Genomic DNA, 12,606 nt, shown 5'->3' with positions numbered 1-12,606 from the left:
ATCGTTGCCTTTCGTGGTGTACCCTGCCTCGCATGCCCGTACCCTGCCCTCGCCCTCGATGACGCACCTTGTCCCGTCCACGGCTGCGCGGAGGCAGCATGTCACTCGGCCATGGGAAAAATGGGGTCAGCCATGACCTAGCTATATTAGGTAATTTTAATCTTAAAAAGGGTCTGTGCGCACGCTAGTATAGCCTAGTATAGATTATATAATACACTAAATATATTCTAAATATATTCTAAACATATTCTAAATATCTTTATAAGTTCTTTTTTTCTTAATATCTCTATCTAAAAAAGATTTTTATATCTTAAGATAGATAATACTAGTATTATCTACTATATCTTTATTTTTATAAGATATAATAGATATAGATAAGAATAAAGGTAAATATAGTTAAATATATTCTAAACACGTTTAGAACATGTTAGGAGCTAGTCCTAATAGATTTAGTATGGCTGACCCCATTTTTTTCATGGCCGGGTGACATGCATCCTGGGCTGCGCGGGCCAGTCAGCATCGACTGGTCGGCTTCAACGAGGCCAAGGCGAGAGGGGAGCGAGGCCGTCTGGTATGCACTCCACATTGGGAATGTTTGCCTCTGCCCCTTCCATCTTACTCGGGCTATTCTAATCATCTCTGCCCTGCCTCTTTTCTGCACTGTCCGGCTGTTTTGACCTCGACGCAAATCAGCCTCTTGCGCTTGCTTACCGATCGGATCCCTTGCCAGTAGTCGGCACATATAGTACCCGGCTGCTATCCCGTCCCTTTGACGAGTGAAGAGGCCGAATCAGCCAAGGGCGCGGACCTTGTTCCTGAACAGCACGACGTCATTTTGACCATTTAGCCGCCATCTCTTTGCACCTCATTCACTTGACCGTGGACACGCTTTTACGTTTGCGACACACGATTCGCATACGCTTTTGAACGGCTCGTTTACCCTCTTTGCACGCACGCACGCACGCGACCACAGGCGTTGCACCACCGGGTCTGCAGCTGGCCATAATCCTCGATAGTAGTTTGCCCAGTCATGGAGCACGTTCGAGCACAGCCTGCGACATGTGCCGAGGGCCGCCGCATGTCGATATTCACAGAGGTTGGATTGGTGGACGAGGATAGGATTCAAGAGGAGAGGCGTCCCATACCGACACATGGGGAGAGTTTGAGGCGGCTGCGGCCAGCCAAGATGCTCAGGTTCAGGAGTACGAACAGCATCTTCAACGCTGAGGGAGAAAGGGTGGCCGACGACGAAGATGATTGGGAATCATGCGACGATGACGACGACGACGCACACCACTCTTACACCACCACATCGCAATCGTTTATGCCGACTAAGCTGTATCGATTCGGCCTCTTCAGTGTCCTACTGGCGCTGATGCTACCAATTATCCAACTCAACCCTCTCAAACACATCGGAGTACGGGGCGGTACCATTCCAACACACGCCATCCAGGCCAACTCCGAACGCTCGACGCTCGTGCGACGAGAGGACAGCCCGACGGATGCGTGTAGACGGTGGAGCGGACAGAGCGCCGTCGTGAATGGAACACTATACATGTATGGGTTCCGCCGAACGACCGAGGGCCAACAGACCCAGGACACATGGAGTATGTAGCGAGTTGCCATGCCCTCATTCACGCGCAATGCTGACTTGATCTAGACAACGATTTCCTCACCCTCGATCTCACCGAATCCTGGCAGACCAGCTCTCCCGCTCTGACCGGTCTGCCCAAGCCACAGGGTCCGCCAGCCGTCTCGCTCGGCCAGCTCTGGGCATCGCACGATTCGCTGTGGCTCTATGGCGGCCAGTTTTCCGACAGTCCTCAAGCCGACCCCGCGAACAACTCGGTTTGGGAATACAACATTAGCGGCAAGCAATGGATCGAACACGCCGACCCGAAGACGTCGGCTGGATCCGAGGCAGAGGATGCTGGTCAATCTGTACAACGTGTAGCTGAAGGTGCTGGTCTTACTGTTCCTACGCTGGGCAGGGGCTTCTACTTTGCTGGCCATTTGGACTTTCTCACCACCGAGGGCTGGAGCATTCAGACTCCAAGGGTGTACTTGAAGAGCTTGCTGGAGTTTACGTTCCCAGGACAGACCAACAATGCTGTTGAGTCGCTGCGCGATGAAAAGACAGCCGGACCCGATGGCGCCTGGCGCAATATTACCTACGGTGGACTGCAGAACACTGCCTCTTTTCCCGAACGCGCAGATAGCGCTCTTGTCTACGTTCCTGGTTTTGGCGACGAGGGTCTTTTGATCGGGTTGACGGGTGGTGATAATGCTACCTTTGTAGGTTGATTGTACCCAGATGCACTCATGATTGATACTAACAGAGATTAGACGCAAATGAACACCATTGACGTTTACGATATTTCGACATCGACTTGGTACAAGCAAAGTACTTCCGGAAAGACGCCCGAATACCGAGTCAACCCTTGTACTGTCGTGGGAGCTGCTGCAGAGTAAGTACAGCCCAGCTTCCTTCCTCGCTGGATATCCGTATTAATTCACTTCAGCGGCTCATCATACAACATCTATATGTTCGGCGGCCAAGACCTGGGCGACCCAGGCACCCAGACCCAACGCGACGACATGTGGATCCTCTCCGTCCCCTCCTTTTCCTGGATCGAAGTCGAGCAAGGGACCGACAAAGCCTCCATCCCCCCTCCCCGCGCCGGCCACCTCTGCCAAGTCTGGGACGCCCAAATGATTGTTCTCGGCGGCTACAGTACAGACCTCGGCTGCGACGCCCCCGGTATCTACGTCTTCAACATGAGCAGTTTGGGCTGGAGCAACCAATTCACCGCCGTAACGGGCAAGAACGCGCTGCAGGGATACGACGTCAAGGACAAAGGCAGCACTGGTAACCCTCTCGCGCAACAAGTCAACCAACGCGGTTTCGGCGTCGGTGCGGGTATCGAGGGCTCTTATGGCTACGCTGTTCCCGACGCCGTCCAGTCTGTCATTGGCGGCAAGGCAACTGGCGGTGCAACACTCACTGCTCCCGTCCAAACACCTACCCAAGGCCCGCTCGCAACTGGCAAACCGCAGACGTACACCATGACAGGACCGGACGGCTCAACCATCACCAGTGTCATCAACGGGAACCCTCAGGGCAGCTCATCATCATCCGGTGACGATGGACCAAACGTTGGCGCAATTATTGCCGGTGTGATTGCAGGTGTTTTTGCTATCGTCGCCGCGTACTTTGCGTTTTGCGCGTGGATCTATCGCCGCCAAGTCCAGATCTGGAAAGCGCATGCTGCGGCGGTGCAGACGCGCGCTAATGCTGTTGAGAAGCAGGGCGGTACCTTTACGTCGTCGTCGGCTGGGGGAAAGAATAGTAGTGAGAGGCCGCCAGGGACTATGGGCGGTGGGAGTAGCCATGGCGGCGCGGCGGCGGGCTCATTTGATATTGGGAGGAGGAATAGTGGAGATGCGATGACGGCGTATGGAGGACCGGGTAGCGGAGATCAGTGGGGGAGGAGGAATAGTGAAGGGAGTGTTGTGGATGGACTGCTGGATGGACAAGAGCCGAGTTTTTGGGGTGCAAGGGGTGTGCTGTTGAATCCTAGAAGGAGTTTGAGGGTTATCAACAGGGATTGATGGATGAATGAAAGATGAACACGCATGGATGGATGGATGGATGGGGACGCCTGGTTGCGTTTCTCTCTCTCTCTCTCTCTCTCTCTCTCTCTCTCTCTCTCTCTCTCTCTCTCTCTCTCTCTCTCTCTCTCTCTCTCTCTCTTTTCTTTCAACTTCCAGTTCATGAGCGTATAATGGGAAACTTGTATAAAGGATATTTATGGGTATAGGCTGGGATAAACATGGCTGAAATGGATAGTAATAATGAATGTATATAAGTAATGATTAATTTCTGAACAACTGCTCGAAAAATGTATCATTGCTTCTTCTCTATGTCGAGATGGTGCTGAGGGTCCCACCGCTCCCTCAACCGTTGCCGTTAAGCAGCCCCCAGCCCGAGAGAGACCTCATGCATGCCAACTTCGTCGGAATCAAAGTACCTACGCCATGAGATACCTACGCCAGTGGTCTGACTACGGTATTACCCATGGCACTTGGCAGCTTGTTGCGACGATTACAGCGTGCACGAGCTCTCTCGCGAGCTGACTGATCTGATGCAGATCCCTTGAGTATCCTATGAGTGTGACAACGTACGCGGACTGTGTGGTGTTTGTGACTGGAGAATCGTGGTTCGGAAAGAGGAGGGATATACTTTGTTACTGTGAGCAGAGTCGCTTGGTCAATAGTCTCCCCCACTCTATTGACCAGCTCGTAGGGATGCTTGCAGCTTTGGTGTGAAACATTTCCCGTTGAGCAAAGACAATCTCGCGTCCAGCGGATGACATAGATGAAAAGGAAAGGGGGAAAGTGTAGGTGGAAAAAAGAACCTTGGAATGAATGCGCTTTCCTGGTTGCAAGAATATGATGCCGGTAAGATAAGTTGGAAGGGCTAGATTTGATGGAGCTGAAGTCAATAAAAATACCTCTGTTACGGCAAAAAAAAAAAAAAAAAAAGACCGTAATCATTGCGGACGAGAGCGGCAATTCGCTAGTGAAAGAGAGGTGAAAACATAGGCAAGTTCGACCTTCGAGGGAAGGGATTGCAGTAGTAATGGCGGAGTTACTGGTATGAGGGAATAAATAGGACAGACTGGGTGATAGGATATATATACTCGGAGGGTTTGCAAACAGAATGATCACGTGAATGGTAGCAGGCAGCAGTGGTAGCGATGACGGAAGTGATTTTCTGTTTGTTGCTTGTGGGAAAGAGAGAAAATGGAAAGCACGCATTCAGGCTAATCGAACGTAGGCGCTGTGTGCGCGAAACTCGCTTTATCCCATGGTACTGCGATTATCGATCGGCAACGAGCCATTCACACCCACCACTCCACTACCATTACGTCCTTTGGCCAATCTCTACACATGGATGAGACAATACAGCAATCTTGACTTTAGTAATTATAAGAAAACTGGAAATATTATGTTCGCGAAGACTAATCATGCTGACCCTATATCCCCCTCGGAAAAGCAGTTTCCGAATGTACAATTCCATTCTATTTCTCCCACAACGCCTTTTGTATGCATGCCTTCCGAATCCCAGGCTCATCCGTCACTCATTACATTAGCCGGTACCATATCCAAGTACTAACTTACCAACCCACTCATCCTCTCCTTCCATCCCCCCTACGAAAAAGCAACCCATCCCCCAAACCCACACCCCTCGACTAGCAATACCAAAACACCAATCGCCATCCCACTTCCCACCCTCTGACTCGGTCCCGTCGTTCCCTTCCCACCCCCACCATGACCCAGAAACACCCACGTCAATGCCGCCGCAACACTGATACCTAGCAGGACAGCCATGACAAGAAGAACTCGCGTCGGCGAAACCATGTACACTAATTCCAGTGTCGGCACAAGCGCATCCCTTGGCAAGGATGAAGAAGAAGAAGAAGAAGAGACTGCGATCCTTCTCGCCCATGTAACCACCATGTACTTTTTGGAACCAATAGCGGGATTCTTGTACAAGGTGAGTAGATGAGTTTCAGAGGGGTGATAGGGTTGCAATGTGGATGTTCCTTGTTTCTCTGCTGCACTTGTTCTTGATTCGTGGCTGCTGTCATGGATGCGTGCGATACAACACATACTCCTCCTACCAAACTGTATACCGCGCAGCGTCCTCGCACTGAATCCGAACCAGTGTCCAATCAAGTGGCAATTAGCCGAGCGCAGTCTTTCCGCAAACGCCGCGTCGTCAAAATCGTCGTTGACGTTGTTGATGCCGCTTTGCCTCGGATATCGACAACAATGTCCTTGCTTCTCGTCATCTGTACCGCTGTCCGGGAAGAGTTTATTCGGTATAACAATCGTCTCTAACATTGGCGGTCCGATTCCATTGTTGCTTCCTCTCGCTCTCTCCGTCTCCTTACGCATCCCCCACGTCCACTTCTTTGCCCCAACCCAGATGACTAGACCGCTCGTGTCCTGCTTCGCACTATCCTTTCTCGATTTTCCATGGCTTGGCTCGGCATGGCTTCGTATCAAACCCTGTGCACTCTCATTCCTCTCCCTCCGGCTCCTCAAATCCAAACTCTCTTCACTTCCATTGCCCAAAAGACCAAGTACATGTTTACCCTTTCTCGCAGTGTACGCATTCTCTGGCTTATTGGGCAGGTAACTTGGAATCTCTTCGGGGAAAACATCGGTACACGCAGAGTCCAGCCTAGCATAATGGTCCATGCTCCTTGTGCTGGGATTGGAGGCAGAGAGCGAGAAATTGGGGAAAGGGGTGCCGGTATAGTTGGCGTCGTACCTAGGTTCGGCAAGCCGGGGGCTATTTTCCGGTAAAGGCGTAGCAAAAGGGTTCGTTGTAGTAGCATCCATGTACGGGGATGCCAGAGACATGTTAGCAGCAATGCTGTCCCCTTCATCTCTCCTTCCCCCTCGCTCTGGTGTCGCTGTGCCCGTTGAAAGAGGACTCAGTCTCACCCGTCGATTCTCCGACAACGAGGTGGTAGATTTGGGCCAACTAGTTGTAGTACCCGAGTTCAGGTAGCTACGGCCAGCAACCACCGTCTCCGTCTCCTTCTCCTTCGCTATACTCCTCTCTACATGCTCATTACTCCGCTCTGCACTCAGTGCTTCCAACGCACGCATGGTATGCACATGCGCGTTGATGACGGAATCCGCAAGTAGACTATCAGAACTACTATTACTGTCCGACGCACTCCTCCGGTGATGCCCACCGTTCCGGAGCCTTGGACTCTGGGGCAAAGGCGCAAGTGTATCCTCGCCATTCTTGCATGACCTTTCTCCAGGAATTGCGCCTGTTGAAAACATAGCAGCGAGAGCAGTCGAGGGATATGAGGGAGAGCCGGGGAGCGAGCTGTTGTGGCAGCCGTTGAAGATGGAATGCCGGGGTGAATCGATACTCGATCTGGTGGATCTGCCATCCACCAACCGTACATTATCCTTGTTTAGACGCGTCAAAGACATCTTCCGGGCGTGGCTTGGTGTGTTTCCATCTTCGATTACGACCAATCCCGCAGCGTGTGCCTCATTGACGACGCTGTAGTCTTCGCTATTGACTGGTAAGCTCGTCACGTTAGAGAGCGCGGTAGCGGCGCTACGGTGTCTGCTTCGACCCCGCGGTACGTGTCTCTCGTCGTTGCTCATGTCGTGTGGTCGGCCGCGATGATCAGGTCCTGATGTCTCCGTATACGTTCTCGCGAGTAAGGCTGCGTTGGCTCCAGAATCAGACTCGGATGAGCCATCGTCGAAGAAATCAGCACCGGGTATTAACCTGCTGTGCATGGTATTGATTTCTCCAACGTCCAGATAGACAGATGCACGTCTTGTGCAATCAGCCTCCACGATCCTTGGACTCGATGCCAGTGTAGGACTCAGCCTTTCAAACGGGTGGCTGAGAAAAATAGTCGTCGTCGATGCAGCATCCAGCCCAGGGCCAGAGAAAACAACAGGATGAACCGGGTTCACGGGATGCTGTCTAAGTGGATCGAACCTCAGTCCAATTGGTGTCAAGGCCAACGAGGGTTGGGCGTCGTTCATTCTCTTATCCCAATCTTCCACTACCGTGATCAGGCCGTCGGAGGACAATATTAGCCATTCTCCGTCCGCGCATCAGCAGGATATCCCGTCAATCTTCTCAGCAAGACCGACACGCGTATCGAACGTATTTCTGAAACACACATCTCACGAATACGGGAAACAAATCGCTGGAACAAAGAAGTAGTCAAGGCAGATTGACGTGGGGTGGTGGCGATATACATCGGAGAATTGAACCATGGGAAACAAAGAAAGCACGCGCCAACAATTGCAGAGTCATGCCCGATATGTTGCCGACCCCACACGCTAGACGAGCGCCGAAGGAGAAGTATAGATGTTTCGGACGAAGAGAAGCGAAGAGAGCTGCGGTTGCATCCGCATTCCGCCACCCCCCACCTCTATCCCTTGCTAGGGCCGACCACATGGCCACCCTTGGAACGACTCTGCTGGATCATCAAAGAGAAGTTGGCTTGCGGTGAGGTGTGTGTAGAAATAGTATCTATTGGCGAGAAGACAGACGAGGGAGACGCCATCTAGGAAGCCCCTTACCTACTCTATACATAAGCGCTAGGGGCGTAGGAACGTAAAACAACGCCATATGCTATGCCACCAACATGGTCGATTGGCTCGGTCAAGATAAGATGGAACTGGACATGGAGTACAAAAGAGATGAAAAAGCGTCACCCGTGGAGAAGCGCACGGAGAGCTTGAAAAAGCCCTTGATGGTCGTCACAAATGATTTTGCCTCGACCAGATGATTTGTTTCGGCAGGGCTCACAAGGACGCCTACTCGCCGTCGCGGTCGAACATCTTAGTCATGGCTTTTTGCGCAAGCTCTACGCCAGCAAAGGTAGCTGCGTTGGCAGGCACTGCTCGCGCCATGGCAGGTCCAATGCCGGGGAAGAAGGCCTTGAGGCCGCCACTGGCGTGAATGCCCTTGATGGTTCCACTGATTGTCGGTCTGCCCTCGGCACTCTGCAAGCGCGACTTGATGGTGTCAACGGGGAAGACTGGAATCCACATGGCGACGCCGGCAGCACCGCCGGCCACCATGACTGCGCCCATGCTCAGCGATCCAGGCTGTCCAGTGACTGGATCTTTGGGGGTAAGGGTACGCTTGAAGTACTCGTACGTGGCGAAGTAGAGGGCTGATCCTGGGCCATCACGGGCCAGTGTCATGGCAGAGCCACGGTATACGGACTTGATGCCGCCCTCTTTGTACAGTTGCTTCACCACGTCCATACCACCAGAGTACCGGGGCTTCTCGCCAGGTGCTAGCGTCTTCTGTCCCTGGATTTGCAGCAGCACTTTTACGCGCTCAAAGGGTGCGGTGATGATGGTCATGGGGATGGCGCTGAAGAAGCCGGCGGCGGAGATTTGTGCGACGCTGAACTGGTTGTTTTGGACTCTGGAGACGCTGGAGACGAGCTGCTTGCCGAGATCGTAGCCCCAAAAGGAGACGGCGACTGGAGAGTGTCAGCTCATGTTGCCATACGCAGCTTCTCGAGGCTACTCACACATGGGCGTGACACCAACAAGCGGCGCAGAAACACCGGCATACAGCCCCCTGGCCAGCCCCTCCTTGGCGATGGTTTTCCGCACAACGTCCATGGCGCCAGTGTATACGCCCTTCTCTGCCGTCTGCATCCTCACTTTGACCAGATCAAACGGGTGGCCCACGACGACGGCAAACACACCACCCACGCCTCCAGCTAGCAGCGCCCGCAGCGACTGCAGCGACGACTTGGATGCGGCCTTGACATCTTCCTTGAGCTCTGCGGTGCTGGGAAGCTTCTCAATCACCGCGTCGGTCGTGTTTGACATGGCGGAAAGCGGTGGTGGGGGTCGCGTCGGTAGATCCGGGGCAGTACCTATAACACGGCGTGGTATAGACAGCAAAAAAAAAGCTCTGCGAAGCAAGTGGACACGTACGCGACTCTGCCCACAGTGGTTGCAAAGACTCAAAATGCTTCAGCGGGGCGGGAGAGGGTGGCATGTGCAAGCTCCAGTGCTCCGGAGAGCTGGGCCTACGTCGGTATTCGGCTGGTTGGCTGGCTGTTCGACTTGCCGAGGCTGATGGGCGCCGAAGAGCCGCGCACCTCCTTCTCCTGCCCTTGACTTTTGCCCATCATGTGAGGACCGACGCGCCAAGTCTGTCGACGTATCGTGTTTGTCGTTGCAAGACTTACCGCACGGTAGCCTGTTTACTCATCCACCGTAGGGTTGACTGCACGCGTCCATTGCAGCAAGCAGAAGTCGGTACAGAGCGATCCAATAATGGATCTGGGCTGAATATGGAAAAGTTGGAGCAGACGACTGAAGCATGTGCACAAACAAACAAACAAGCTCGCTGGTTTCAACAAGACATGGCTGATGAGATGGGTGTTCTCTCGACACGTGTAGCGCTGAGATACTAGGCCAGATGGGCTGGTGAAGTGAACAAACAAGGGTCGCAAAACGACGACCATGTACCCGAATAGCTCCAAGGCACACACTTCTGCGCGATAGCGCAGAGGACAGGAGCATGTTGAGAGAAGAGAAAGCGCAGACGTTGCAGAAGTTCAAGGTATCCCCTAAGATTGTTTCGCTACCGGTAGGAGCTCGGTGGTCCAGTTGAACCCTCAGTCGGCCCGCCCCCCGAACCGCAGCAGCCTCCAACAACACTCCTCGCCTACGAAGCCATCCCACGAAACTCTGGGTATGCCACTATTCACTCTGGTACCTGAAAAGCCTCCATATTGCGGAGCGGCCGAAGATCATCCCACTCGGTTAGTCGTGATCAGCCTCGCGCGCGCGCGTGGCTTGCGGCAACACGTGCCTATAGGGGGTTACACCAATCACACGACACGCGGCAGACTATAATCCATCGGTGGCGCCATTTGCTCATCTCCCGCTGACATGCCCTTTCTCCTACAAGGCTTCATGCCCTGCGCGTAGCCTGATGTAGACGATCTTCGACTCATTGTCGTGCTCGCGCGCGAATACCAGGGACGAGTTTGTGGCTTCGGTGACGGTCTGGACGAGGCCTTCGTGGCCTGCCTATGTGGGTATGCAAGCCACGTCGGTGCTATTGCTGTAGAGCGGTAACTTCATCGCGAGAAAATAGTAGGTATATAGCTGTAGCATCTCCAGCTTCTGTCAAATCCTCATCTCGTTTCACTCTCTACGAGCATCCCACCAACAGTCGCTCCCTCGCTCTTTGGTTTGTGATAATAGCACGCTCTTTAGTACTTACATATTAATCCCTAATATCATTCGCGATGCGTTGGGATCTTCTCCTCCCTTTTGCTGCAGCGGCAACGCTTGTCGCTGGCAAAGTATCAACAAACGCGCGATGCGGAAACGCCTACAATGCCTTGCCCGGAGGCATGAGCTGCACAGGCTCAAAATGGGGTAACTGCTGCTCTCAATACGGTTACTGGTAAGTAACTGAGTACAAAGCCTGCATGTACATCTAGCAGTTTACTGATCTTTTTCTGTAGCGGCAAGACCAAGGACTACTGCGGAACTGGTTGTCAGTCGCCGTTTGGTACCTGCAACAGCGTTGCCACCCCTGCGCGCACTTCGACATCATCCAGCCACAGCAGCACCTCTTCTACCACTGTGGTTTCGCCAGTGGCCCCGTCTTCTGCTGCAGTCAAGGTCACGACGAATGCTCGCTGCGGAAACCTGTACGGAGCATCACCGGCGGGAATGACATGCTCCGGTGGAAAGTATGGTGACTGCTGCTCCCAGTACTCATACTGTGGAAGCTCAAGTGCTTACTGTGGAACGGGTTGCCAGCCTGGGTTTGGAAAATGCGATGCCGTTTCTTCAAGCTCTGCTGTCAGTTCTTCCACCCTCAGCTCCAGCTCCCTCGACAGCTCTAGCTCTAGCGCAGCTCCAGTTTCCAGCTCTTCGACCACCGAGTCGACTATCAGCACGACCAGCACGTCTTCCGAAATCGCCGTCACTTCTACGTCTTCTACCACGGCCTCCCCGTCGCCAACTGCTGAGGAGTTCTGTGGCGTTGCGGGATACGACGTCGTTGACCTCCAAGTCTTTTCTGGCAAGCCATTCACATCTCTAGATGCATGCTTAGCAGATTGCAAGGCCAATAGCCAATGCAGAAGCTACATCATCTACTCAGACACATGCTACTTCGCCAGACTACCAATTACCAGCACCAATGTTGTCCCCTCGCCAAACACCGGCCTCACATACTACAACCGTGATTGCGAGGCCAACCCCATGGCAGCCACCACCGCCCCGCCCTCAACATTGGCAACATCTACCGTGCCCATCTCCACCGGCATGACCAGCACATCCACGTCTACCGTCTGCGTCCCCCCGGCACCAACCGTGTCTTGTGTTCCCTACCCCACCTGCCCCAAATTCACCGCAGGTCTCGCAAATAGCTGCCCTTGCTACGGCGCGCAGTGCCAAGACGACTACTTTGTCCGCTGCGGAGAGACACCGGCCTCGGGCTCCCAGGCCATCTCTAGCATTCCCGGTATCTCGGTCGATGCGTGCCGTCAAAAGTGCGACGAGATTGATAACTGTATGGCCTTTTCGTACAAGACTTCCACGTGCAATTTGTGGAAGTATGTCAATGGCTTCATTTCAGACCCGGACTCGAATGATTATATTAGGATTTGTAAGGTTGCTACCTGCTCGAGTGCCCCGGTTCGCCGTGGTGACGAGAGCGTCAGCGCGTTACTTGGTGTTGGAAAATCTGTCAGCATTGGGCTGTGGAATGGTAGTGCGTAGACGACTTGATCGCTATACGAAGCAAAGGTAATTCAATTCTTACCAGAAGACTCATTATGTGCTCAAGGAACCTAGGAAAGTCACCACACTGTCCAGCTGAGCGTAGTCAAATCCCAGATATAGAAATAGAGCTCCTTCGTACCACCCAGTCATCTTGTATTGCGGTAAAAGTGTGTATTCAATACGAAGACTGTTGAACATAAAACGTGTTCACCTTCAAAGTACCTCTACAAGACCACTAGAATAATCTGCTAAACAGAT

At 53.0% G+C, this 12,606-nt stretch overlaps 3 protein-coding genes across 3 annotated transcripts; 2 read left to right on the top strand and 1 right to left on the bottom strand.

The window, feature by feature from the left end:
- Positions 1–591: 591 nt before the first annotated feature.
- On the top strand, positions 592–3,888 carry ACET3X_007833 (uncharacterized protein). The gene is made up of 4 exons (XM_069454023.1): positions 592–1,607; positions 1,661–2,295; positions 2,347–2,468; positions 2,523–3,888. Exons 1-4 carry the CDS (start codon positions 1,031–1,033, stop codon positions 3,610–3,612), a joined length of 2,424 nt encoding a protein of 807 aa, XP_069304996.1. The 5' UTR covers positions 592–1,030; the 3' UTR covers positions 3,613–3,888.
- Positions 3,889–8,100: 4,212 nt separating this feature from the next.
- Positions 8,101–9,567, bottom strand: ACET3X_007832 (uncharacterized protein). Its single transcript, XM_069454022.1, has 2 exons — positions 9,114–9,567; positions 8,101–9,062 (listed from the first exon to the last, which is right to left on the bottom strand). The coding sequence occupies exons 1-2, from the start codon at positions 9,418–9,420 to the stop codon at positions 8,383–8,385; spliced, it is 987 nt and encodes a 328-aa protein (XP_069304995.1). The 5' UTR covers positions 9,421–9,567; the 3' UTR covers positions 8,101–8,382.
- A 1,195-nt stretch (positions 9,568–10,762) lies between these two features.
- On the top strand, positions 10,763–12,582 carry ACET3X_007831 (uncharacterized protein). Its single transcript, XM_069454021.1, has 3 exons — positions 10,763–11,017; positions 11,079–12,372; positions 12,421–12,582. The coding sequence occupies exons 1-2, from the start codon at positions 10,857–10,859 to the stop codon at positions 12,343–12,345; spliced, it is 1,428 nt and encodes a 475-aa protein (XP_069304994.1). The 5' UTR covers positions 10,763–10,856; the 3' UTR covers positions 12,346–12,372; positions 12,421–12,582.
- Positions 12,583–12,606: the final 24 nt, after the last annotated feature.

The sequence above is a fragment of the Alternaria dauci genome, chromosome 7 (assembly GCF_042100115.1).
Source record: "Alternaria dauci strain A2016 chromosome 7, whole genome shotgun sequence".
NCBI lineage: Eukaryota > Fungi > Ascomycota > Dothideomycetes > Pleosporales > Pleosporaceae > Alternaria > Alternaria dauci.
The sequence above is the reverse complement of the archived record's forward strand: the minus strand, read 5'-3'. Positions and strand labels throughout refer to the sequence as shown.

Coding starts and splice junctions, on each gene's coding strand:
- ACET3X_007833 (XM_069454023.1), top strand. CDS start 1,031: ATGGAGCACGTTCGAGCACAGCCTGCGACATGTGCCGAGGGCCGCCGC. Junction 2,296..2,346: donor GTGGTGATAATGCTACCTTT/GTAGGTTGATTG, acceptor AACAGAGATTAG/ACGCAAATGAACACCATTGA. Junction 2,469..2,522: donor GTCGTGGGAGCTGCTGCAGA/GTAAGTACAGCC, acceptor AATTCACTTCAG/CGGCTCATCATACAACATCT.
- ACET3X_007832 (XM_069454022.1), bottom strand. CDS start 9,420: ATGTCAAACACGACCGACGCGGTGATTGAGAAGCTTCCCAGCACCGCA. Junction 9,063..9,113: donor TGTTGGTGTCACGCCCATGT/GTGAGTAGCCTC, acceptor GACACTCTCCAG/TCGCCGTCTCCTTTTGGGGC.
- ACET3X_007831 (XM_069454021.1), top strand. CDS start 10,857: ATGCGTTGGGATCTTCTCCTCCCTTTTGCTGCAGCGGCAACGCTTGTC. Junction 11,018..11,078: donor TGCTCTCAATACGGTTACTG/GTAAGTAACTGA, acceptor CTTTTTCTGTAG/CGGCAAGACCAAGGACTACT.